The sequence below is a fragment of the Malaclemys terrapin genome, chromosome 1, assembly GCF_027887155.1.
Source record: "Malaclemys terrapin pileata isolate rMalTer1 chromosome 1, rMalTer1.hap1, whole genome shotgun sequence".
Classification (NCBI taxonomy): domain Eukaryota; kingdom Metazoa; phylum Chordata; order Testudines; family Emydidae; genus Malaclemys; species Malaclemys terrapin.
Genome location: NC_071505.1, coordinates 123,370,767 through 123,397,222, shown reverse-complemented (window position 1 = coordinate 123,397,222; position 26,456 = coordinate 123,370,767). Strand labels below are relative to the sequence as shown.

Genomic DNA, 26,456 nt, shown 5'->3' with positions numbered 1-26,456 from the left:
CTCTCAGCCTCTCCTCATAAGTCATGTGCTCCAGACCCCTAATCATTTTTGTTGCCCTCCGCTGGACTCTTTCCAATTTTTCCACATCCTTCTTGTAGTGTGGGGACCAAAACTGGACACAGTATTCCAGATGAGGCCTCACCAATGTCGAATAAAGGGGAACGATCACGTTCCTCGATCTGCTGGCAATGCCCCTACTTATACAGCCCAAAATGCCGTTAGCCTTCTTGGCAACAAGAGCACACTGTTGACTCATATCCAGCTTCTCGTCCACTGTGACCCCTAGGTCCTTTTCAGCAGAACTGCTACCTAGCCATTCGGTCCCTAGTCTGTAGCAGTGCATGGGATTCTTCCGTCCTAAGTGCAGGACTCTGCACTTGTCCTTGTTGAACCTCATCAGGTTTTTTTCTGCCCAATCCTCTAATTTGTCTAGGTCCCTCTGTATCCGATCCCTACCCTCTAGTGTATCTACCACGCCTCCTAGTTTAGTGTCATCTGCAAACATGCTGAGAGTGCAGTCCACACCATCCTCCAGATCATTAATAAAGATATTAAACAAAACCGGCCCCAGGACCGACCCTTGGGGCACTCCACTTGAAACCGGCTGCCAACTAGACATGGAGCCATTGATCACTACCCGTTGAGCCCGACGATCTAGCCAGCTTTCTATCCACCTTACAGTCCATTCATCCAGCCCATACTTCTTTAACTTGGTGGCAAGAATACTGTGGGAGACAGTATCAAAAGCTTTGCTAAAGTCAAGAAATAACACATCCACTGCTTTCCCCTCATCCACAGAGCCAGTTATCTCATCATAGAAGGCAATTAGGTTAGTCAGGCACGACTTCCCCTTCGTGAATCCATGCTGACTGTTCCTGATCACTTTCCTCTCCTCTAAATGTTTCATAATTGATTCCTTGAGGACCTGCTCCATGATTTTTCCAGGGACTGAGGTGAGGCTGACTGGCCTGTAGTTCCCCGGATCCTCCTTCTTCCCTTTTTTAAAGATGGGCACTACATTAGCCTTTTTCCAGTCATCTGGGACCTCCCCCGATCGCCATGAGTTTTCAAAAATAATGGCTAATGGCTCTGCAATCTCACCCGCCAACTCCTTTAGCACCCTCGGATGCAGCGCATCCGGCCCCATGGACTTGTGCACGTCCAGTTTTTCTAAATAGTCCCGAACCACTTCTTTCTCCACAGAGGGTTGGCCATATTTTCATGTAAAGTAAAACTAATTTTTGTATCTCCTGTACCAAATTTCTTAACACATTCACTGAGGTAGATATATTATCAAGTTTCTTTTCCGTATGATTTAATGCACTGACAACAGTCTCTAAAGAAAATTCAGATGGCAGAAAAGCAGTTTCACAAGACCATTATCTTTTGATTACAAAACTTCAAAGTGTTTCCCAAACCAGCTGATGAAGTAAATAATTGCTCATCCTGTATATTACTACTGCCACCCTGGATCTCTATAGGGGACTAAAGGGAAACAGAATTTTTCTTGGTGTGAGGTTTATGAGCAGCAAAATATTTGTCTCATGCTTAGGCAGAAATGAATCACTGGAGAAATTGTTTACCATTCATTTTTCTTTTATTGTTCCCAGGCATTTATTCCTTACATTTCTTCCTTTTTCCACTGTTTTTTTAAGGGAAGCAAAATATAATAAAAGTCCAAGCAAAAATATAAAATTCTAAGGTCTAATAGACTGTGATAAAAACAGACTAACCTCTATTTAAAACTCTCCCTCAAACCTTATGGAGATATGTCATGGGGACTGAAACAAAAATCATGCCTTAACTGTAACAATACATAAATATAATAGTACTGTTGTATAAGCCCATTCCATTGTTTATTGCATAAAATGCTTTAAAAAATACACATTTATATGATAGTATGACAGAGTGTCACATGCTGGGACTCTGTACAGAAATGCAGAATTATTTCTAAGTCACTCTCACTGTCAGACCCAGTGGTTCCTATTAGCTCCAACCCAGGAATATAAAAAGCTTAGCATTACTGTCTAAGGCAGAGAGACCTGTGTGCAAAGACAGAGAGATCAAGGAGGAAAAAACCCTAGGAAAAGATAAGCTCAAGAAAAAAGCTTAGGTTGGAGTTTGTATTTTATTGTTCTAATATTAAGAATAAAGGAAATCTCCTGATAGGGGGTGAATTTGGGACACCAACCCAGGATGTATGTATATATGTATGCAGGGCCGGCGCAACCCATTAGGCGACCTAGGCGGTTGCCTAGGGTGCTAACATTTTGGGGGCGGCGACCGCAGCGGCCAGATCTTCGGCCGCCCCGGTTGTCGGTGGTATTTCGGGGGCAGAACCTTCTGCCACCTCTGTCGGGGGTGGCAATTCGGGGGCGGGACCTTCTGCCGCCTCTGTCGGGGGTGGCATTTCGGGGGCGGGACCTTCTGCTGCCTAGGGCGGCAAAAAAGCTGGCGGCGCTCCTGTATGTATGTTCTCTGCTGAGAGCAGTGTGGGAATTCATTCGAGTCACAAATAGCCTTTAAAAGACTCCCCTTCTTCACCAAGGCAATGGATGGGGCCAGTGGCAGCAGCAAGTCACTGTAGGGTAACAGAGCTGGTGGGAAGTAACAAAAACATCCTTTTTATTTAAAAAAAGTGTGTGTGTGTATGTATGTGTGTTTATTTGTGCTTACATAACATAAACCATCAATTTAATTTTTGCAGAAAGGTGCTGAATTAATCTTGGAGACCAAAGACTTTTGTCTGTTTCTCCACAGAATAGATCCAGGACAGGCAGCTATATTATAAACTCCCTAATACTGCTCCACCAACATATTACAAACCTGAACTTAGGGTCTGACTTCTAGTGTAAGAGGATAGTTCAATTTCTATAACCTTAGTCCCTCTGCTGTGACTGTCAACAAGGGCTCCCGTTGTGGTGTATCCTCTTGTCCACTGAGAACTGGACTGAGACCACCAGATTCACATCATGTAAACTGGTGGTTCTCAACCTGTGGGCTGGGGGCCGCTGGCAGCCCAATCAGCACACAACTGTGGCCCATGTGACATCTTCAGGGCCATACAGATAGTATATATATTGCGTGGATGCAGCCCACGTAACACACAGAGAGCTGCATAGGCAGCCCACAGTGGTAAATAGGTTGAGAACCACTGATTAGACTATCAAAAAGCTAACCAATATTAAAAGCTTTCAGTCACTGTGGGTTGTGTGACGTAGAGGTTCAGAACAGTGTTTTAAAATAGACATTGTCTTTTAGTAAATTTGTTCACTCCGTTTCACGCACACATAAACATTTGTTTTAGAAACAAGATGGAAAGATCACAAGAAATGAGCTTCGTCGCGTTTTGGACTGCATCTTATTTCAAATAAGAGACAAGGACTTCCAAGACCTAATCAAGATAATTGATCCAGAACACACTGGGTACCTCAGCTACCATACATTTTTAGACTTGTTTGAAGAAAAGGAATCTCTAGTAAGTGTTTATCAATACTTTTCTAAGGATTTTCTTTTTTATAATGTCTATAGCAAGGTGTCAGGACAATTCTTAATAAAACCCTAAGCTCTGAATAATCTTCATCTAAGTTAGTGAATGCATATGCTTTTCAGCAGTGTAAAACTCCTACATAATTTACACTCTTGGATTCTTTTGCCTCTGAAGCATGGGTTGAGAACCAATTTCACAGTTACCTCAAATTTCTGGAAACTCCCCCTGGAATGTAGTCACAAGTTCATGTACATGTGTGTAGCAGGTGTGGGATGGAAGTATCTCTTTCCAGATTTCAATCATCAAAACTGTTTTGCAGATATTTTGCAGAAGAGCTCTTTCTATCTATTTATATTAGATAATAATACACAGGTTCTGAGATTTATAATACCCATTGATTGTGTGTTTTCATGAGTATGACTTTGAAATTTTTGGAGTTTTGTAGTCATCTTTTAATATCTTCCTTTAGAACCACTACCATACATATAGTGAGGTTATATCCTGTATCTTTTGACCAGAATATCTAGTCAGTATGTCAGTTTCTTTTTGGGCTTACTGAATTATACTCAGAAGTAGTCTAATCTATAGTTTTCGTAACTGCTTTATTATATTAGAGCTGTTCATAACATTTTTATTAGATCACTTTTAGGTTCACATTTATTCATCTGAATAAATCTTTATTTAGTTTTTGTTTTAAGCTGGTGTAGTTAGTGTCATTGGAAAGAATCAAAGAACCTGGCAGTGTCAAGAGATGCACTAGATGCACAAAAAGAGGTTCCTACTGAATAGTTTTGAATGGTGTGTATTGCTTTGAGAAAAGCTTTGATGTAGAACTGAAATAGACGGCATCCTGTACTGATGGCTCCAACAATAGATACATTTGATTCATCCATTCATGTCCCTTCTACCTATTCTTGAATTGAATAATAGTTGTGCTGAGAGTCTGGGTCACATTTTTATAATTATAAAACTGACATGTCGGAGGGGAAAAATATAAATACTGTCAAAGTGCAAATACTAATGGGTTATGAAAATGAATTTGGATGCTCAAATTAACTTATTTGGGTTCATTTTAGAGTTGAAATTCTACTGCCTACTTAGTGTTCTAAATAAAGTAAATTTTAGCATAAAGAAGGGCAGGCTAGAGAAATAGAGAGCAACAGGGATCATGGCCATCCTGGGATACGATACCAGCTGATAACCAGAGATAACCATGCTAGTTAGGACTTCACACTTGAAGTGTGATTCTGCTCTGAAGAGTGGGCCAGATTCTGACCTCTGTTGTGCCAATCTGTTGGTGCAAAGCAGCTGCAAAGCCAGCCTAGCCAAATACAAAGGCTCCACCCACTCATTTCCTAGGTGATGTAAAGCTGGCATAGCTGGCCCTGTAACACTCTGTCCTGCCCACTTTTGGGCATAAGGGAATTCTTTGGGGGCAGACCCAAAGGGAGGGGAGATTTTCTAGAATGCTGTGGTGCTCTATCATTCTCTGGCTGAGGGAATGGCCCCATGGGAACTGTTGCAGCCAGATGAAAGTCAAAGCAGCTCTGAGGCAGATGCTAGTAGTGCTGGGAACCAAGATGGTCCCCAACTAGCCAAACCAGCTCCTCGCTGGCCCCAGGACTGGGGTATCTGAAAATGACATAAAGGCACCTTTGTCTCCCCTTGGATTTTGCACTGAACAGAGCTCAGCTGGATCTGAGTATTGACCCCAGTTACTCTGGAAAAATAAGGTCCCATGTGTCTGTTGCATCTCAGTAGTTCTTGTATTAAATGTACTCAGTTTACAAGTAAAAAGATGCTTTTATTCTAACTGCCAGTGCCACAAATGGAACCTGACCTATGTTCTGGGAACCAGATTCTGCGCTCACATTCACCTGTGCCATCCCATTGTCTTCAAATTATTCCCTCAGAGACAGCTATCCAACTTGCAGCTCATCTGTCAATCTTAGCGACTTTTGCTTTGGAGAGTAACCAGCAGTAATATGTTGTTTTGTTATCAAAGTCAGTAGCTGTAACTTTTAATTCACAAAAGGAGCAGATCAGGGTAGTAAAGTGCCATTTTTGCATAGTCACTTTTCACATTAGAGCCACACTTTCAAACCCTGAGAATACATGTATTGGCTGACATTGTACACTACTTAGGAAACAGTGTGCTAAAAAGTTTTAATACAAATAACATTTTTTTTAAATTAGATGGGTCATAAATGGCTTAATGGAACAAAGGAAGTTAAGAAGCCACCTTCTCTTGTTCTAGCTTGGGATACTGTAAGTAATAATGAGGTTTATCTTCAGTAAGGGTTGATTTTCTGTAATTAAGGGGTTTATTTAATTTTTACTATATGATTACTGACATATGGCAATGTAACGCCACAGACATTTTTTATTTCAATGACTGCTATATTTGCATTTTAGGTGGAAGACATTCTTTTGGATAAAATCACAGAAAATTGGAAAGACTTCCACAAGGCTTTGCAGACCTGTGACCCTAAATGTACAGGCATTATTAGCAGAAATCAGCTAAGAAAAATTGTACATATATATTGTCCCTCTTTGTCCGATGAACAATTTACAAAGTAAGCTGCTGGCATCTGACTATTAATTTATGTAACTTTATTAACTTTCTCTGCATATGTTTCTAAAAAAGTGGTGTTTTGAATCTTGGGATACTTCAATTTGCCTTAAGCTTTAGAGAAAATAAAATGCCACCAGCCAATCAGTAACCCCTATTCTGCAAGTGATCAGATTGCAAATCTCCTCTTTATTTCCATGGAAGTTCCATTAATGAAACACTGGCAAGATTGGGGCCATATGGTTCAAAGGATAATTTAAAAAGGTAAAACAAGCCCATTCCTCAAAGTGAAAATTGGGTGTGATGGAAAATTTATCTTAAAAAAAAATATTCACTGTTTCAAATGGAAATTAATAGAACTACCCACATTATCTTGTTGTAATATTCTACAGTAGTATCTTGTAATGAACAATTTGAGTGCCTTGATTTTAGGAGAACCCTTGTAAACTGGGACATGACATAGTCAACTGTCATTTTGATCATTGCCTGATAACTACATCTCAATCTAAAAAACATCCCAAATCACATATGTGTATGGAATCAAAATCTATATCTTGTAAAAGAGGAGTGAATTGTATTAGGCATTTTATTGCCGTGGCATGTCAGTCAGGCTATAATTGGCTCTAATTTGCTCTCCTACAAGCTCTAACATTCTTTACGTGCAGCCCTGTGATTCTCCAAAAGATGTGGGATTCTTTCCTACCTTTCAAAACATCATAGGAAAATCAAAGAAATCCGTGCCAGCCTGAACCTTGTGACCCAGTGTCCTGATGATCAGTATAAGTGAGGAGCAAACACAACAGCATCAATAGGAAATGGCTTTTAGAAAATAATTTTGATCTTGAAATATGAACGAGTACAAGTGTGATCACTGAGATAAAATTCCACTGCATCCATTTTCTTTTCTGTGAATTTTGTAGAGAAAACTTTGGGTGCCAGGCATGGGGTTAATAAAAGTCTGGCACCTAATTCCCTGAACACTGTATTAAAAATATACCCTTTTTGTCATCAGTCAGTTTTATGGCTCAGTGTTGTTTAATATATACAGATTGACCACTGATCATGAGCAATTACTTATCCTTCGAGTATTGGATAACTGGCTCTCATCATTCACACACTTCTCCAGATAATGTTTTTACGATTATTTTCAACCATTATTTGTGACAATGGGAGAGCTGTGCTCAGGGTGGAGTCCAGAATTACAACCAATTTAAATTCTAAATTGATTTCTACTTGAAGTTTCAACATCTTGTATCAGAAAATGATGTTGGGGAGGGAAAGCCCAAAAAAGAAAACCAGGAAAAAAAATTATCGTTAGGGTCTAATCCACCACCATTGCAGTCAATAGATATTTTGCCAGTGTCTTCAGTGGATACAGGACTTAGCCCTGAATGATTCATTCTGAAAGGTGCTGAGCACTAAGACTACGATCCAACAATGCACATAAAAGCGTTTTAGTATGATATCAGTCCCATTCAAGGGGACTACTTACATACTCAGAGGACGGCACTGCTAACATGGCCTAAATTGAGCACATGCTTATGTGCTTGTTGGATTGGGGCTAGAATGCTCAGAGCTTTGCAAGATCAGACTTTCTAGAAGCATTAGATGGGATGATTTTGCAATGACCTGATAGGAGCTGACGCAACACGACACAATGTATACCTGACAACAGTGTTTGACTTCCATTGTGGAGGGCATTCATGAGGCCTTTGTAGAATCTGTATAAATTCCACTTTCTAAGGATATTCAGTTGTACTAGCTCTGGATAGTTTAAATATATTTGTGCAGCAAACACAGGCATGGAGCATAGGGTGACCAGATGTCCCATTTTTATAGGGACAGTCCCATTTTGGGGGATATAGGCGCCTATTACCCCCACCCCCGTCCCGTTTCTTTCACAGTTGCTATCTGGTCACCCTAATGGAGCATGAACTCTCACTCAGCCCACACTTTGGTCCTGGTTCTGGAAAGCATCTTTATTCAGGACAGCACTTAAGCACATGCTTGAGGGCTATCCAGAATCAGGGCCTTTGCTGAGATGTTTATGTCCAGGCGCACCTCATCACACCAAAGAAGAAATTCAATTCTGAGGTTAAAATGAATGCACATTTTATATTCAACAAGGTATTATTGCTATTGATGACTTATTTGATTGGGGTTTTTTTGTTTGTTTGTTTTAAGGGCTAAATAAGAAATGGGGATTCATTAAATTTGAAATCCATAGATGAAAACTTGCTTGGCAAATAATTTGCTATTCATCTTGTATTCTACCAGACTTGGGCCTTATTCTTTAAAAAAAGATGATTTTACTCACATCAGGCCACCAGTACACACATTTTTCAAATGGGGATTTAAGACCATCCTGAGAAAATATTGTGGGAAAAGATTATGCATAGAAACAGTGGATGGCACTGTTCATTCACAGCTCTAAAGAGGTTAGGGATGCAGTATTTTAAAATAATAAGTAAAATATAATTGACTCCTTTAAACATGCACAAATTGGACATATGACTGTCAAATCTGTGTCGGAGTTGTCATAACCAGACTGGGGATTTAACTCAGATGCTTTGGGGATGTTGCATTACACAAGGTTTTTGAGCAAGGGCGATGAAGAGAATAAATTACATTCTGAATTCCAGTGTTTCGGCCACATCAGTCTTATTGATTTTAAATGATACTTCTGCTGTTGGGGGCTTCAGTTATAATTGGGCTTTTGGCACTGATGTGACTCATCCTGAGGCACTTGAGGACAATGCTGCTTTTACTGAGGCAGAATGGTTGGCATGCCTGTCCCAGATGGCTTCCTGTGAGTTGACATTCAGACTGAGGAAGAGAAGGGACAATTTTTAAGGACATTTGGAAGCCTTTTGTAGATTACATTTCCAAGGCAGATGTGGTTCCTTAGTGTTTGTGTCTGAGTTCCATTTTCTATGTGCAGGATGAACTTATTTGGATGGAGCTGGTTGGATGGTGTTACAACATGGTGACTCCCTTTTCTCTCCATGATCCTCCCCCTCCCCCCACTCCTGTTATTGGTTTAGGGTAGCAGATTAGATTTATTAAAATAAAAAAATGTTTTGATTGGATTTATCACAAGGAGAGTGCTTGCTTGAGGGGGTGTTATATCTTAAGTTACAAGTCATTTTGTATCACAGGTTTGTTGGTCTGGTTTTAAATAAAATTCTAAATGGGGAAAAATAACTATTTTGTAGACTAAACAGAATGCCGTGGATTCACAGTATAATACACTTTCATTCCCTTCCATTCTTTCATCTAAGAATCCCCAAAAGCTTTACAGACATGAATTGTCTCATAAAGCTAAATTGAGCTCTGTGCGCTGGGTATTAGTTTCCCCATTTCACAGATGGATAAAACTGAAGCACAGAGAGATCACCCCATGAGTCAATGGCAGAGTGACCCCAGTCTCCTTCTCTAACCACTGGACACACACTGCCTCTGTCTAGGAAGGAAGCTCATTATTTTGATAATCTTTGCCTTAAAATATGCATATTGTGCCTTACTCTCAACTGTGCACATTAATTTCAATTCTTTATTTTATCTAGACTATGCCATAAATTTCAAGATATTTCTCCTGATGGGATCCTTTACAGGATGCTTTTGGAGAGCTTAGGAGTTGCTGTTTTACCGGGTGACTTAACTGGTATCAGCACACAGATTTCAAAGGGAAGTCAACAGAGAGAAGAAAAAAGACAAACAGATCTTTCAGAGAGGTACTGTGCAATGCTTTATCAATACAGATGATTCCCTATTAAATTTTAAAAATATTGATACCATTATAAAGGAAACTTCCAAAAAGACTGAGCATTTGCTCTATATGTCAAATGCTAAGTGTTGTCTTATGCAGAGCTCTGGGTCTATGCATAATCCCTAAGTAATCTGACCTCAAAGTATTGCATCAGAAGAGAAAATCTATGGTTTATTCATCAAAATCTTTCGGACTCAAGTAAGAACTGTTGAACTTACTTCACATATTACAAAAGGGGTACATCCCACCAAGTCATCAGTGACTTTGCTGATAAGCAAGGCTCTCAGGGTTTGTTTGTTTTTTCTAGAGAGCATCTAAGGGCTGGTCCACACTAACCCCCCCAGTTCGAACTAAGATACGCAACTTCAGCTATGTGAATAACATAGCTGAAGTCGAAGTACCTTAGTTTGAACTACAAAGTACTTACCGCGGGTCCACACGCAGCAGGGAGGCTTCCCTGTCAACTCCGCGTACTCCTCTCGCGGAGCAGGAGTACCGGCATCGACGGCGAGCACTTCCAGGATTGATTTATCGCGTCTAGACAAGACGCGATAAATCGATCCCAGAAGATTGATTGCTTACCGCCGAACCCGGAGGTAAGTATAGACGTACCCTAAGGTATAGACTATGAATCTCTATGGAATCATTGAGACTTCATCTTTTGCGGTTGAGCATTCTCAGAGCTTCACAAATCAAGACTGATTTGATTCTGATTGCTGTAGCTTCTGTGTGCAAGGCTTCTCAGTCTATAGCATCATTGCATGCCTTTTTGTACTCAAGCTACAAGGATATTTGAGTCATCGATTCAACTTCTCTTCAGTTACTTGAAGCTTTGATCTATGTGGAAATACCTGTATAAGAGCCCGTGAAATCTTCCATAATGGGGTGGTGTATATTTCTCCACCAAAAAATGTGAGTTCAGCCTAAAAACTGTGAAAACTTCTGAGATCTTGCACAGATCTCCAGGTTCCTTGGTCCTCCACACTGGTAACACAACTCCAATGGGCTCCCTAAATTTTGTTAATCCCTAGGCTACATCCCTTAAAGGGGGTTCACCAGCAAGGAAGGAGTATGGGAAAGTTCATTCAGATTATGGCTATTCCATTGGATGTCAGTGGGGACAATGCTTGCTTCTCTCCAGCCCTGTCTGGAAGTACAGTGAGCCATTGCTAGGGTTTGGGGAAAACAAGACATGCTGGAAGCAGTGTGGCTCTGTGGAAAAGGTGCACACCTGGAATTTAGGAAAGCTAAATTCTAGTCCTGGTGGTGGATGAAAAGCAAAGATTATAGAATATAGCGTCAGAAAGCCTTGCTTATCAGCAAAGTCAGTCATCTTTACTTTCATCATTATGCATTTCAGAATTTCAAACATGTTAGATTTAATTTTCTATGTGAACTACTAGTGATACTTTATTTAAAAGCAGTTAATGAAAGTGTTTCATTAAAATATTTTAGTGCTAGAAGTTAAAATTTTAAGGTTATTATCAAGTTAAGGGAGTACTATAAAATATACTTAATAAATCTATAAAAAAATTAGACTGCTGAATATTCTGCATTTTGCTCATACAGAAATATATGCCTTCAGACTTAACAAAAATAATTGTGTTAACTTACGTTTTCATGGACAATAGTAAATCCATAACAAATGTGAAATGGATGCAACCGGGACATATTACACACACTTTTATTGTACATCTTCTCTATCTTCAAAAGTTATTGCATATTTAATCATGAGTTATTTTAATGGTTTGCTGATGAAGATTGTAGTATTTCAAAGGGAGGGTTATATATTCTATGTCTGGGGATTTTTCTTTTAAGAACTGAGAAAGGATATGCTAATCCACTCATTGCACATAAAGGAAAAAAAGTGGAGGTTGCTTATTTGGGTTATTAGGAGTGGGAAGCTGTGAATCATGATGTTATATGACTATGTCCTATGGGCAGATATACAGAATATTACTGATGCCATTTCCAAAGGCCACCAATTGTTGCACCTTTCCAGCAGGTGGTAAGACGACATTAGCCTGATTCATCTCCCTTTAAAGTCAATCAGACTTTTTTTGGTATTGGGTTGGGTCCCATGATGGTGGTTAAAAATGTTAATGGGTAAAAGTGGCTCCCCGGAGGCTGGGAAATCGGAAGATCCAAAATGAACTTGTAATCAGCTCCCATATTTAGATGTGAGTGGTCTCCAATTAAAAAATAAATAGCCTGTGGCAATATCATGCAATCAGTTTTTACAAACATCAGTTTAAACACGGGTTTCTGCTTAACAACTGATTGCACAATATGGACGTTGGGATCTGCACGGGCCTTAATTTGTTCTCACTATAACTTTGTTTAGGCACAAAAAGAATATTCCTGGTGTTATTGTCCTGTTTATTGTTAAAATAATCCAATTAATTATTGAATCAAATGTTTTAAAGTAGAAAACACAAGTGACTTGTTTTCATGTGCAATCTTTCAATTTTAGAATGAAACAGATTGAAGATCAAGCCAATAAGCATACCAAGAATAGAACTGTTGATGAAGTAATTGAAAGGCTCAAGGACAGTGTGATACAACAGGAAGCAACTATTAAAGACAGCTTTCTTGCCTACAACAAGCAACCAAATGGAAAAATTAGTAACGATGATTTCCGGAAGGTAGGGGAAATGTTAGGTGTTTTTCTTTATCTTGTTGTTTTTCCTGGAAGGTGGTTTATTGTTTTATGGTGGTGACTATTCACACACCTACAGCCAAGTCTCCAGGGCTGTTTCAATCATTAATGAGCTGGAGCATGCTCACATGAGCTCCTTGTTAATAGCATAAAGAAGAATCAGCTTTCATTTGGAAAGAAAAAAAAGTCAATTTCTAGTTCCTTTTCTTGCAGAGAAACCCCAAACTGATTATGAATGTCAAAAAGAACATGCTGCTAGACTCCATCTCTGCAGCAGGTGGCTGGGGAATTTATAGAACCAGACTCCAACCTGCCACACACCTTCTCTGTAAAATGAGTTAGTTACATCTGAGGTGCATCCCCAAATTTTTTTTTAGTTAGCTGTCACCAAAATCCTTATGCCCCATGCATTGTGGTGGGAACACATCACAGCTGAGAGAAACTGAGTACCTTTGGGTGGAGAAAGGCAGCAAAACATTGTTTGCAGGCAAACCAAAAATTCCAGTGCTGGTCCTGCTTGTTAAAATTTTAATCCTCTCGGAAGTGAAGACCAAGCTGGCTGCTGGTCATTCAGGCCACTGCTATGTGTCAATAGCAAAAAGCATTGTATAAGTACATTAAGCACATAAAACAATTCTATGGTTATAGAAGCTGAAGTCCCTTCTTATCTTCAAGTCAGGTTTGAAGTACATTAATGAAGTGATCCAGGAATCTTGCACAGTTGCTTCCTGTGCTATTCCATTCACGATCATAGTACTCCAAGTATTAGTGCTGTGAAAATATATATTTAAATTGGGTATGCAGATTCTAATATACTGTGGCTGAAAGGCTTAATGAGCCTTAATTGAGGCTTAATTGATAAACACCATATACATACAGTAATGTACTGATTATTAATCTGAATAAAAATATAGGGTGAGATTTTGTGCTGCACCACTGAGAGGCCTTAGGGAGGGTGGACAAAGATGGCTTTATGCCACCTTTGAACTTTTCACATGCAGCCACCAGTGCAACAGCCAGCCAGTGGGTTGCTCTAAGTTACAACAGCCTGTCCTGAACTGCCCATGGCTAGCAGTGCTGCTTGAATCCTCATAGCTCTGTGGCCCCACTCCCTACTGCTCCTGACTTTGTCCTAGCATGCCACTGCTCTGAGACTTGCACATGCAGTGCCTGTGTTGCAGGAATTCCCCCCCGGCTAACTAAGGACCTTTTAGGCCATATAAAGGCCTTAGAAGGAGGGGAGAATCTCTCCTCTAGTGTGCACTTAAAAACTCACTTTAGTTACTCAGATTTTATTGTGCTCACCACGGTGACTAATATGCTCCTGTGGTTATTAGATTTTTTGGCACTTTTTGATAGTGTGGATCAGCAGACCTGGGTACAGCACTTGGGTGCTAGAGGATTAATACGACTGGGGCTATCTTGAACTGATTTAGTTTTTTACCTGTGAGTGCTCCCAGTTGGTTTTGCTTGGTGAATTTTCAGTACTACTAGGATTGTATGTGATGTTCTTCAGGGCCTGTTGTAGCTGGGATTACTTGTCACTCCCTGTATGTTGCCTCTTGAGGAGATTTAGGACTGATATGAATTTGCAGTGGTGCAGATTTTCATTGTCTCCAGACTTAAAGAGAAAAAGTATTGCCAAAGTTTGCTGATGGGTGGCTAGAAACTGGCTGAGATTAAATACCAGCAAAAATGGAAATTATCCTGATTGGGTCAGACAGGAGAAATTATGGGAGAGGCATTCCCTTGGGCCTCCTCCAATTAGAAGGGGAGATACTTCTGACTGCTAGTGTGGGCAGAGTCTGCACGTTGTCTTAATCCAGATGCTGATTTGGAAGAGCAGGGGGGAGATAGCTGTGGTGAAAACAGGATTTACCATGTCAGTGAGACCTTTAAAAAATAGCAGCACAGCTCCCTTAGGACTTCTTATGAGACTAGGTTTACCTTGGTTTGCCAGTAAAAATTTCATCTCCCATCAGTGTGCAGAATGCTGTGCACTTCTTCATCTGGCTGCTCTCCTCCTCCCAGCGGTGGATGTATTTCTGTGATTCTATGTGTGCATTGCAGAAGTGCTCTGAAATGAGAGGTGCTAAGTAATTGTAAAATGTTATTTCTTTGTCTTATTGTTAATAATAATAATAATAATAATTAATAATTAATGCAGTATTAAGAATAAAATTGCAGCCTTGCCTCCCACATGCTGATCTGTGCTACATACCTTTGGGACATTGGGTTTGGATTACTGCAGTGTGTTCTACAATGTGGTACCTAAAAGGCTTATTTTGTTGTCTGGAGCTAATGCAGCAGTATGATTAACATTACTGGTAGGCAGAGGGAACTCCACCTACCTGCTGCTTTTTTCTTTGCATTAGCTGTCTGTGTGAAAGTTGGATTTAAGGTTTTGGTATAACACTGAAAGCCCTTAATTGACTGTTTTACTAACCTCACTGTTCTTCTGACACCCTACAGATTATGTATGCCTCTTTTAAGGGTTGTTAGTGCACAAAGAATAAAGAACAAAAATAATCATATATCTGCAGCCATTTGTGCTACCATCAGATCTCATAAACTAGGCAGGTTCAGGCTTCATGAATATTTGGATGGTATATTTGGAACTCTCACCTGCTGAAGGATGTGGTTCCTCTTATTAAATTTATATCTAATTACTATAATTTCAACTCTATATAAACCATGGTTACCATAAATATAAAGAGAAGAGGTAAATGTTCAGACCTATCCAAGTTTAGCTATGTAATCAAAATCTCATACAGTCCTTTGAAAATGTACACCAAGGAGCCCAGACATTTATTTGAAAGGATGGCATGTAAGGAACAAACATTTTCTTATTTCCCTTTTGTTTTGGTTTTTTCACTTTGACAGGTGTTGGAAGATCATGGGATGCCAATGGATGATAGCCAGTTTAATCTACTGACTGAGAAATTAGGATTCCCAAATGGAGGGCTGAGTTATCTTGATTTTGTAGCAGTATTTGAAGGTAGATGAACATTAATGACAATCTTACATAAAACAAATCTTTCATGGACTTTTCTCTCTCAATATTATAGAGGGCCATTAGGTGAGTAATTGAGAAGATCTAGACTGTGTTGTGGTCAGGATGCTACATATCCCTGTCACTCCTGATCCAGCCAAGCTGTTGATCATCTAACCCAGTATGTGAGTGAGACTGGAACATGAATGAGGGTGAGCTGGTTAAAGCTCAGTACAGATAGGACTGAGATGATAATTGTAGGGTGTTGAAAGCAACCAGATGAGGCTGATCTCTCCCCCTTTGATTGAGGGTGGCTCCCATTATCCATTAGTTGAGATCAGAATCTTAAGAGCTTTAGTATTGGCACCCCAGTTGCTGTTGGATGATTTTACAGCAGTATGGTCCAAGAAGGCTTTTTTACCACTTGAGCCTGGCCAAAAGATTGCAACTGCTTCTTTCAGATATGGAACTTTGTACCATGATCCATTCCTTTGTCACTTCAGGACTGGATTACTGCAATCTGCTCTATGTGGAGCTACACTTCAGGTCAACCTGAAAACGTAAACTGGTGCAAAATATAGTGGCTTGCATATGGTGCTTCTCAGTGACAGCACATGTCCCTGGTGCGCCATGATCTGCACTGCTATCTTTTGGTTTGTGGATTGAATTGAAGGTATTGCTTTTAATTTATAAAGCCATAAATGGCTGGGGACCTTGTTACTTGAGAGACTTCCTCTCCTCTCCTGCCATAATGCCACTGTTGTGATCAGCAGAGGTGCTTCAGCTGGATCCCCCTTCATTTAAAAGAAAGGGGGCTGGAAGTAGAACTTGCTCCATGAAAAACACTCCGCTTTGAAACAGGCTTCCCCCTGATCTGAGATAGCCGAAATCGGTTGACCTTAAGTGCATGCTGGAAGGCACATCTATATGCAGAAGCTGCTGCAGAAGGGGGCTGTTGAGGGAAATTAGAATTGTAGTAGGAAGCAGAATGTGGAGTCTGCTGGAGTTTAATTTCATTTGTTTTATTACAGGGGTGCCCAGAATCTTGGAGAGGCAACCCTTTTTATTTGTTGTGTGCATCTCAATAAACCAGTAAAGTGTAGGCGAGGATTGTATCAGTCATTGCTTTCGGTATTACCTGATGGGGATTATAATGTACCTCAGCTATAATAAATGTTTTCAGCTCAGGAACAAACTTTAACAACATTTCATCTATATTTGGACTGATTTTGTATAGCTTTTGTTCTGTCCAAATTTAAAGTTTATTTTTTAATGTAAAAAGTGTGTTTATCAGTAATGTTATTAATAATCATTCATTATTAGGGCCCTACCAAATTCATGGTCCATTTTGGTCAATTTCACAGTCATAGGATTTTAAAAATCTTAAATTTCATGATTTCAGCTGTTTAAATCTGAAATTTCACAGTGTTGTAACTCTAGGGATCCTAACCCCAAAGGGGATTGTGGGAGAGTCGTAGGGTTATTGTAGGGGGGTCGCTGTATTGCCACCCTTCTGTGCTCCTGCCTTCAGAGCTGGGTCCTCTGCCAACAGCCACTGCTCTCTGGCCACCCAGCTCTGAAGGCAGCGCAGAAGTAAAGGTGGCAATACTGTGACCCCCCTACAATAAATTTGCAACCCTCCCGCTGCCCTCTTTGGGTTGGGATCCCCAGTTTGAGCAGGAGCGTCACCAGCTTTTTTGCCGCACTAGGCGGTGGAAGGTCCCGCCCCCGAAATGCCGCCCCTGACAGAGGCAGCAGCAGGTCCCGCCCCCGAAATGCTGCCCCCGACAGAAGTGGCGGAAGGTCCTGCCCCCGAAATACCGCCGCCGACTGGGGCAGCTGAAGATCCGGCTGCCGCGGTCGCCGCCCCCCAAATATTAGCACCCTAGGCGACCACCTAAGTCGCCTAATGGGTTGCGCCGACCCTGAGTTTGAGAAACATTGGTCTCCCCTGTGAAATCTGTATAATATATAGGGTAAAATACAAAAGACCAGATTTTACAGGGGAAACCAGATTTCATAGTCCGTGATGAGTTTTTCATGGACGTGAATTTGGTAGGGCCTTATTCATTATTATTGTAGTGCCCATAGGTGCCAACTTTCACTGGCGCCGGAGGGGGTTCACGCCCCCCCCGCCCGGAGCACCCACAGAGTCGGCACCTATGGTAGTGCCTGGAAGCCGCAAGGAGGGATCAAGGTTCCACTGTGTTTGTGCACAACATGTACACGGCACAAACATATCATGAGGAGATGGTTCTTGCTCCAAAGAGCTTGCAATCTAAGTAGTAATATGATGTGTCCTGCTAGGATCACTAGTTTCGCATTCTTTAACCTGATTTTTGTTGCCATTCTTGGCAATTGGCTTTTCTCAGGGAGATAGGGAAGGTGAATATCCACATACTGTAGGGATAGACTGTCACCCTGACAACCTCACTCCATCTGCAGGCAGATTGATTTCAGGGCAACATGAGCAAGCGTAGCAGAATCTGGTCCTTAAGAGACAAGAAACAATCATATAGTTCATTTTCCCAGGCAACAGTTAGATCCAGGAGCAATAGGTGAAACATGAGTGTCATAGGTAATTACTCCTTCCTACTTTCTTTTATATATTTTTCTCTTACTTTTCTGCTTTAGTTCCAGATTTTCTGGGTGAAATCCTGACCCCACTGAAGTCAATGGGAGTTTTGCCATTAACTGCGGTGGGGCCTGTTTCACCTGTATTATGACTTTTTTTTTATCATTTTTCTCAAAGGTGTACAATTCTGATTTCTGCACTGCTAGAAGTTGCCATTATTTCACCTGGCTTTAGATATAGGAGAAGGGGAAGAATTGACTTGTAGCTGGCTGATGCAGTATTAAGGCATTCCTTGTATCAGCCCTAACATTCATAATTTTGACCTTGTCCAACCATCTGCCCATCAGAACATCTTATACTGGCTCAAAGAGCCAAGTAAAATATGCCTCAAAGCAAGGTAACATCTGTACTATCAAAGTAAAACTGGACATATTCGCTAGAGCAGTGTTGCAGTGATTTAATCAGGAGTCTTGTGGTATTTGGTCTTTTTCTTAAGGCCCCAGTTCCTGGGAGTTGTGAGAATCTCTACTTTCATTTTTAAAAAAAGTTACCAATCATCATAGTTGCAAAGGAAAATTACCCAGATTTTACATGGAGGTTTAAAAAACAGAAGGCAGAGAAAAAATGAATGTATTATTTTATTAAAATATGATTTTAAGTCAATCTCATGATTTTGGGGGGGAAATGATTCTTGGGTTTTGAGCACTTGCAGTTAGAAATACTATTGATATCTGGCATTATCCTACTTTCTTTATGTAAGTAAAACTCCCATTGACTTTAGTGAGATGATATCTTCAGTAGGAATGTTGCCTGAATGAATAGTGCAGGGTCAGGTCCCAAAAGACTGGATGTGTATAAAGCAGGGGATAAAAATGAGAATCCTAGAAATGTAGGGCTGGAAGGGACTTTGAGAGGTCCAAGTCCAAGAAACAGAAAGGCCCACAGTGGATGGCTTTTGATGGGTTCTTTGTTTGCGGGAGGGAAGGATAGTGTTTTTGATATTTCCGAGTTATTTTTGTCCTCATGTCTGTGTCTCAGTGGGTTAAAATACATATAGATTTTTAAAAAAGAGAAGTACTCTGTTGGGAGGTTCTGTTTATTTAACTGATTAATAAGAAAAATTCTGAGGGGAAAAAATGTCAGGACATACATTTTTCTGTATAAGTTTATCTCATTTTTAAAGTTCAAGTGAAACAAAAATACTTTGAAATTATAAAACATATGAGGAATTTGTGGAACATATGGATGATGATGAACCTACAGGTCTGCTACAGTATTTAATCTCCTGGTGAACTACTTTTGTATCATTGGGTCTTCTGGTTTCATGATTCTGAAAGGCCAAAACCTATAGGTTGTGATCCTGCAACACCCCACTTGTGTGCAATCCTTTTGACTTTAATAGAATTATTCATAGGAGAAAGGGTTACAGGATCAATCCCTTACTTAGGCATATTATATATATGCCTAAGTATATATATATATCAACACAAACAAAAAAAATTGCAAAATTAAATTATATAAGTATACGTTCAGTTATACAGAGTGTATCTATGATGACAGTGTGTATCTATATCTAGCGAGAGAATACATGGCAGCATGGTATGGGAAGGTTTAATTAACAAGAGTTTGTTCTCCAAAACAAGTGCCAATAAAACCTTTCCACCTCACTGCACTGCCATCTATTCTGTATATGCCACTAATGTTGCAGGAAAACTATTTTTAAAATGCTTTAGAGAGTTAAAACATGTTATTTAGACTATTTTTCATTTCCCTCTCTCGTAAACCAGATACCTTAGTTACCATGAGTCCAGCTGCACAGGGAACAGAAGGAGCTATAATAACCTGTAACAGTGACTCAAAATAGCTTTTCTATTGCCTAAAAATATCATGGCCCTTCCAGGATTTAGAAGTAAATGTAGTGTCCCTCACTAAGAAGCTGGCAGTCTCCTCTTCGTGATCTTTCAGGGCTGTGAGATTATAGACATAGAAAAGCTGGCACTTGTGCAGGATTGAATCTCACCTGCCCTGGCCCTCAGATGCGGTAATTTGGGGGGCGAAATTCCACAGTTGGGCTGAGAAGGAAGAAATACTTTGCTGTCAGATTTATTTAGTTGCTCGTGGCTGTTTGAAGCTACTGAAGTTTGGGTATGCTAGAATGACTTCAAGGGAGATGGGTTAGTGTGCAGTGAGTGGGCGGTGGTGGTGCAGTTGAAAATGGGTCACAAATTCATTTCTGTGGCACTTTCTGCAGCAATGCAGAACCTGTGTTCCTTCTCACGCAGGGTATGTCTAGACTGGACCTGGAAGGTGTCATTTCCATCTCAGGTAGATATACCCATGCTAGTTCCAATTGAGCTAGCATGCTGCTAAAAACAGAAGTGTAGCCGTCGCAGCAGGAGCAACTAGACAGGCTAGCCGCCCTGAATACAATCCCTTCTGAAACCCCCTAAGTATGTACTCGAGGCAGCTAGCCCTTCCTGACGCTTGCACTGCCACAGCTATACTTCTATTTTTAGCATGCTAGCTCAATCCCAGCTAGCATGACTCTGTGTACCCGAGCTGGAACCTACATCTTCCAGTGCCAGTCTAGACATACCTTCAGACAGGCAAGATGAAGACCAGTCACAGCTCTCCTGGACTCCATCCTCTCCTCCAGTTTGATACCATCCTCATTCAGAGCAATACTCAGGAACCAAAGAAGACTAAAGTAAAAGCAAAAAACAATAACAGAAAGTTCCACCTCAGCTGTGCCTTCTGCACTAGAGCTTACCCACGGGGGCCTGGAGGTTTTTTTGTTGTTTTGTTTTTGCTTTCACTGGAAGAAACCACTGTACCATTGAATAAAGCAGGAGCTGAGGCAATTTCTGTAAATCAGATGGACATTTACTAATACTGTATACAACTAAGGAAGTATGTAATGTGTGAAGCCTAAAGAATGTGATAGGGTTTTTTAAAACAATGTATTGTATATGATAAATAAATAAGACAACTCCATTGGTCCAGTTTGTTTAATACTAAAGAAAAAGATATTCAAGTCACAGATTGCTTTACTCTGCTTTAATTATTTCAGATCCCAGACTGAATGGACCAGGAGCTACATTATATTGCAGTCCAAACCACCGAGTAAATAGCACTAAATTTCACTACATGACTGCTGAAGAATGTCTAAGTCAATTTAATGATAAACTGATGGAAGGATATGGGGTAAATAAATGCAACTGTTGATTATTTTTGACAATATAGCTAGTTATGTTAAAAATATTTGTTGTATTTTTAAGTGGAGTTGTCAGAAAAGTGACTCTATAAAAATGATATTGGGGTTCAATGTTTATTCTCTTTCAGTGACTTCCAGAGCAAACATACCGTACTCAGTTTACAATTCAAAAGCTGATTTTCTAATTGCTATCCCTGCAAACTCTTCTTGGAATCTGAAACCCAAAATATTTTTTCTAATTCTTTTATTGTCACTACTAGTAAAGACCGTGCAACCAGAATCGGAACAGACATGTTGATGGTCCACAAAGAACAAAGTCCAGATGAATCTTCCATATCTATATTGATTTAGCACTGCTACAAATAAAAAACTTTTTTATTGGGAAAATAAAAGCAGTTTTTTATATACCCTCTTTTTCAGCTATAGCCACAGTTTAAGAAAATATTTATTTACATTTCAACAAAAGTAAACAGCTCTTCTGCCCTTCTTAGACATGTGAGTAGCCCCGTTAGTGTGATTACTAACAGGAGAAAAGATCAGACCCATGGGGCCTAAAGATTTCAATGAGCAATGCAATGCCCGTAAGCAAGAAAGCAGATTTTTCCAGAGATGACCCCAGTAAAAATCTAGAGGTCCTGGAAGAAAGCACTGGTCTCACAAGGAATTGAAATCAAACAGCTTATTATTAAAATGACATTAAAAAACAAAGGTTATTGGTGAAAAGTGCCCCGTTGGATAGGAGCCCACCCATGCCCCATCATTATTGGCTGATGCACTGACCAGTGGCAACACAGCATTGTATCCTCTTGTTAGGACTTGATGCAATCAAGAGCTGGCTGCTGCCATGATAGGAATGTAGGGCTATTCTCATGGCCAGCCACTGAATATAGACAGGGCATTGTGACAACAGCACAGAACTACTGGGCCAAATCAGATTTTCTGGTGATGTGTATATAGACAAAAAACAATGGAGCTGTGCTCATTTAGACCATCCTAGCATCTGTTCCACCGTCATGGTATTATTGTGGTAAGAATTACTTCCTTTTCTACATTTACTTTTTAATTGTTAAATAATTATCATTAAAATGTATCAGTTGAAATCCTAACATACACATGTATAGAATAAGAGAAACAATCATTTCTTTTAGCATTTGCAAAACAAAAGAATATTTAATCATTATCCTTTTGCTGAATTCAGTTCCATCTGTTCTCCTGGCACGACTAATACACCAATATTCAAAGATCCTATGTTTAGACCAACTAAAGCACCCCGTGGCAAGGCTGGCCATTCTTCGAGTGATTGCTCATGTGTATTCCACAATAGGTGTGTGTGCTCGCCAGGTGCACTGGTACCGGAAGTTTTTCCCCTAGCAGTATCCGTAGGGGAGCGCCCCAGCAACCCCTGCAGTGGCACCTCTATGGCGCGGTATAAAGGGAGCTGCGTGCTCCCCCCACCCTCAGTTCCTTCTTGCCGCCAGTGAAGATGCATCAGAACTGCTCTGCTCCAGCTTGTCTGTGGCTTTCCTCTTGAAGTCTTGTTCGTTCATAGTTAGTAGTACCTGTAGTTAAAGTAGTTTAGATTAGTTTAGTTTAGTGCGCCTGGGTCGGGGCATGCCCCGTGCCCCGTGCTTTAAGTCGTGTGACACTTGCAGGGAGCCGATGCCAGTGAGTGACCTGCATGCGGACTGTTTACACTGTCTGGGGAAAACCCATCTCAGCGATGGCTGCAAGATTTGCAGATCTTTCAGGCCTCGGACCAAGAAAGAAAGGGACATTTGGTTTCGAGCCATTCTGATGGAGTCAGTGTTGACCCCGACTCCGGTGCGCCGCTCCAAGTCGGCGCCGGGTACCACGGTGTCGGTGCGCAGCGATCCTTCGGTGCCTTCCACCAGTTGGCACCACTCCCCATCCACGGGGCATGCCAAGAAGGCTAAGAAGAGGTCTTCTCCACTGAGGCACCGGAGGAAGACTTGGGGAGAGACTAGACCCACGTTGGGCAGTTCTCAGTCCCCGTCGGCCTCTAGGCCTCCAACTCAGGTTGAGCGGAGCAGCCCGGCCCATTCAACGCAGGCTTCCCCGGATGTCCAGGTGCCCTCCATGCCGGGACATTATGTCTCTGCGGTACCAGGGGCACCACTACCGTTGGCTCCCCAGTCCAGAGGCAAGCCACCGCTTGGATCTCCGCAGTCACTGCCTGGTCGGTACTGTTCACAGTTGAGGGAATGTTTTCGATGCCGTTCACTGCTCAGCAACCACTCTGTGCGCAGTCCGCGCTGGTCCCCATCGACCCCCACCAGGTTGTCTGGCTGGGTTCCGACTGACAGGGGTTCCAGGCACCACTCTGCCTCGAGGGACCATAGACCTCACAAGCAGAGTGGGTCACGTCAAGACTGAGACAGACGGCACCGGAGGTCCTCATCTCCGAGAGGCTGTCCTAGCCCGTCGCGATACGGGCGTTGATGCCATTCCTGTTCATCGTCTCGCTCCAGGACTCTGCCGTGGCACCGCTCCTGCAGTCCTGGACGTCAGTCGCTGGCACCTTGCTGTCGTGGATCAGCCCGCCGGAGCCAATCGCGGAGCAGCTGCTATATCGCGATCACGGTCTCATGGTCGGCACCGTTCCTGACGGCACTGCTCCTCCTGGCCCAGGGACAGCAGCAGGTTGTATGGCAGCCCGGCTTCCCTTCGTAGCTGTCAGTCAATGGGACAGGCTAGTCAGGCTGAACAGCCTGCTCCGCTAGTACCACAGCAGGTGCAGTGGCACCTGGCTCCTTGGCTGGCACCATGGTACCAATGGACCCTGTGGCCGCTGACGCAGCCCCCAGTGGGGGCTCGCTCGGTGGCTGGAACCTCGGAGAGACCGTTGGCCTCCCTCTCCCAGAAAGAAGTCGGTGGGGCGTGCATCTTCAGTTCCGTGCCCAGAGGGCGACCAAGTGGTGGGGCCTCCGGTACCGGTGGGTACGCAAAGTACCGCACCCACATCCTCATCCTCCCCTGATGAGGCAATTACTGCCCCTTCTTCCTCTGTTCCGCAGGAGGACTCTAAGGCCCACCAGGAACTACTGAAAAGGGTAGCATCAAGCCTCAACCTTCAGGCCGAGAAGGTGGAGGAACCCTCGGACTCCCCCTTCAATGTCCTATCAGCTTCGGTACTGGGCCCTCCCTCTCCATGAAGGGGTAGCAAAAATTTCAAATGCCTTGTGGCAAACCCCGGCTTCCTTGCCCCCCATCTCTAAGAGGACAGAACGGAAGTACTTTGTGCCCGCCAAGGGGCATGAATACCTGTACACCCACCCTGCCCCCAAATCCCTTGTGGTTGAGTCGGTCAACCTCAGGGAGAGGCAGGGCCAACCAGCCCCTACTCCGAAAAATAAAGACTCAAGGAGGCTGGACTTATTTGGGAGAAAAGTTTATTTGTCCTCGAGTTTCCAGTTAAGGATGGTGAACCATTGGGCTCTCCTGGGTCAGTATGAGTTCAATTTGTGGGGCTCTCTACCCAAATTCGAGGACTCCCTCCAGGAGCATGACAGGAAGGAGTTCAAAGCTCTGGCCTTTTACCTGGAGGGGACTAAGCCATTCAGGAGGTCTTCGTAGCTGTTCATCGCCTCGGCCGAACGCATGAGGAGTCGGCCGATCTCCACTCAGCGACTCTCCAGCTGGATCACCTCATGTATCTGTACCAGTTATGACCTGGCGGGAATCCCTCCGCTGTCTATTGTGAGGGCACACTCGATTAGGGCGCAAGCCTCATCGGCTGCCTTTTTAGCCCATGTCCCCATTCAGGACATTTGCAGGGCTGCCACATGGTCTTCCGTTCATACATTCATCTCGCATTATGTGATCGTCTCCCAGACCAGGGAAGACGCCGAGTTCGGCAGCGCTGTGCTCCATCCTGAGAGTCTGTAAACTCCTACCCACCTCCAACAGATATAGCTTGGAATCACCTATTGTGGAATACACATGAGCAATCACTTGAAGAAGAAAAGACAGTTACCTTTTCCGTAACTGGTGTTCTTCGAGATGTGTTGCTCATGTCTATTCCACATCCCGCCCTCCTTCCTCTCTGTCGGAGTTGTCTGGCAAGAAGGAACTGAGGGTAGGGGGAGTGCACAGCCCCCCTTATACCGCGCCATGGCGGCGCCACTCCAGGGGTCGCTAGGTGTGCTCCCCTCCGGGTACTGCTAGGGGAAAAACTTCCGGCACCGGTGCATGTGGTGAGCACGCACACCTATTGTGGAATAGGCATGAGTAACACATTTCAAAGAACACCAGTTATAGAAAAGGTAACTGTCTTTTCTATAATAAATGATTTCTGAAAACTTATAACTTTTAAATTCACTCTGATATTTTTTACCCATTTTAATGGAGGGAAACGGTTCCGGAGGGACATTCATTTTTGAAAGGTTTCGTCTCATAATGGTTTCATCTAAGTGTGTGACAAAAAAATAGAAATAAGGTGTTTGTTCATTATAGAGTTGATGGGAGCCAGGATCCAATTGGCCATATGTGTAGATGGCTTGCAGATTGGCTCCCAAGTAGTACATCAGTTCAGTACTTGTTTGTAATGAGGGGGGATAGGACTTCAGTTAATTTAGGGGCAATGATAGAATATTTTACATTAGCTTTATATGTGAAGTAGGTTGACAATGTAGAGTCTTGTAAGGAGGTGTTATATACCATCAAACTGCCTTACTATATTTTGCCTGTTGTCAAAATAAATCCGTAATGAATATTTAGTGTTTGTATTTTGAAATTTATAACTAATGTGTTTTATCTGAAAGTTCAAGCATTGATATTCAGTTAAATATTCTTTGTTAGGACACCTACTCTGCCTTCTGTAAAACAGATAGTAACCGTGATGGTATCATCAACATGCTTGATTTTCGACACCTCCTGGAGAGCTTTGTGTTCATCCTTTCAGATGAGGAGTACTCACGCCTACTTGGTATATTGGGCATGAACCTGAACTCTACATTAAATTACCAGGAATTCCTTCAACTGTTCCAGACCCAAGAAACAAAAGAGGCACATCCTTGGCTGAATCCATCTCACAAGTAAGAAGGACAGCAATGTTATAGTATGTATACTGATCGTCTACATTTATACAAGTTAAAATCATAGAAATGTAGGGCTGGAGTTCTCCCTATGTGCTGAGGCAGGGCCAAATATACCTAGACCATCCCTG

General features: G+C 41.9%; 1 protein-coding gene across 1 annotated transcript in view; it reads left to right on the top strand.

Annotated features, from left to right (window-relative positions):
* The window catches only part of EFCAB6 (EF-hand calcium binding domain 6), a 157,965-nt gene that overhangs the window by 68,512 nt on the left and 62,997 nt on the right, over nucleotides 1–26,456 (top strand). The window contains exons 12-18 of the mRNA XM_054037841.1: nucleotides 3,308–3,478; nucleotides 5,906–6,066; nucleotides 9,629–9,796; nucleotides 12,305–12,476; nucleotides 15,374–15,488; nucleotides 21,128–21,261; nucleotides 26,090–26,325. Coding sequence (XP_053893816.1) covers nucleotides 3,308–3,478; nucleotides 5,906–6,066; nucleotides 9,629–9,796; nucleotides 12,305–12,476; nucleotides 15,374–15,488; nucleotides 21,128–21,261; nucleotides 26,090–26,325 — 1,157 coding nt within the window. The remainder of the gene's footprint in view (nucleotides 1–3,307; nucleotides 3,479–5,905; nucleotides 6,067–9,628; nucleotides 9,797–12,304; nucleotides 12,477–15,373; nucleotides 15,489–21,127; nucleotides 21,262–26,089; nucleotides 26,326–26,456) is intronic.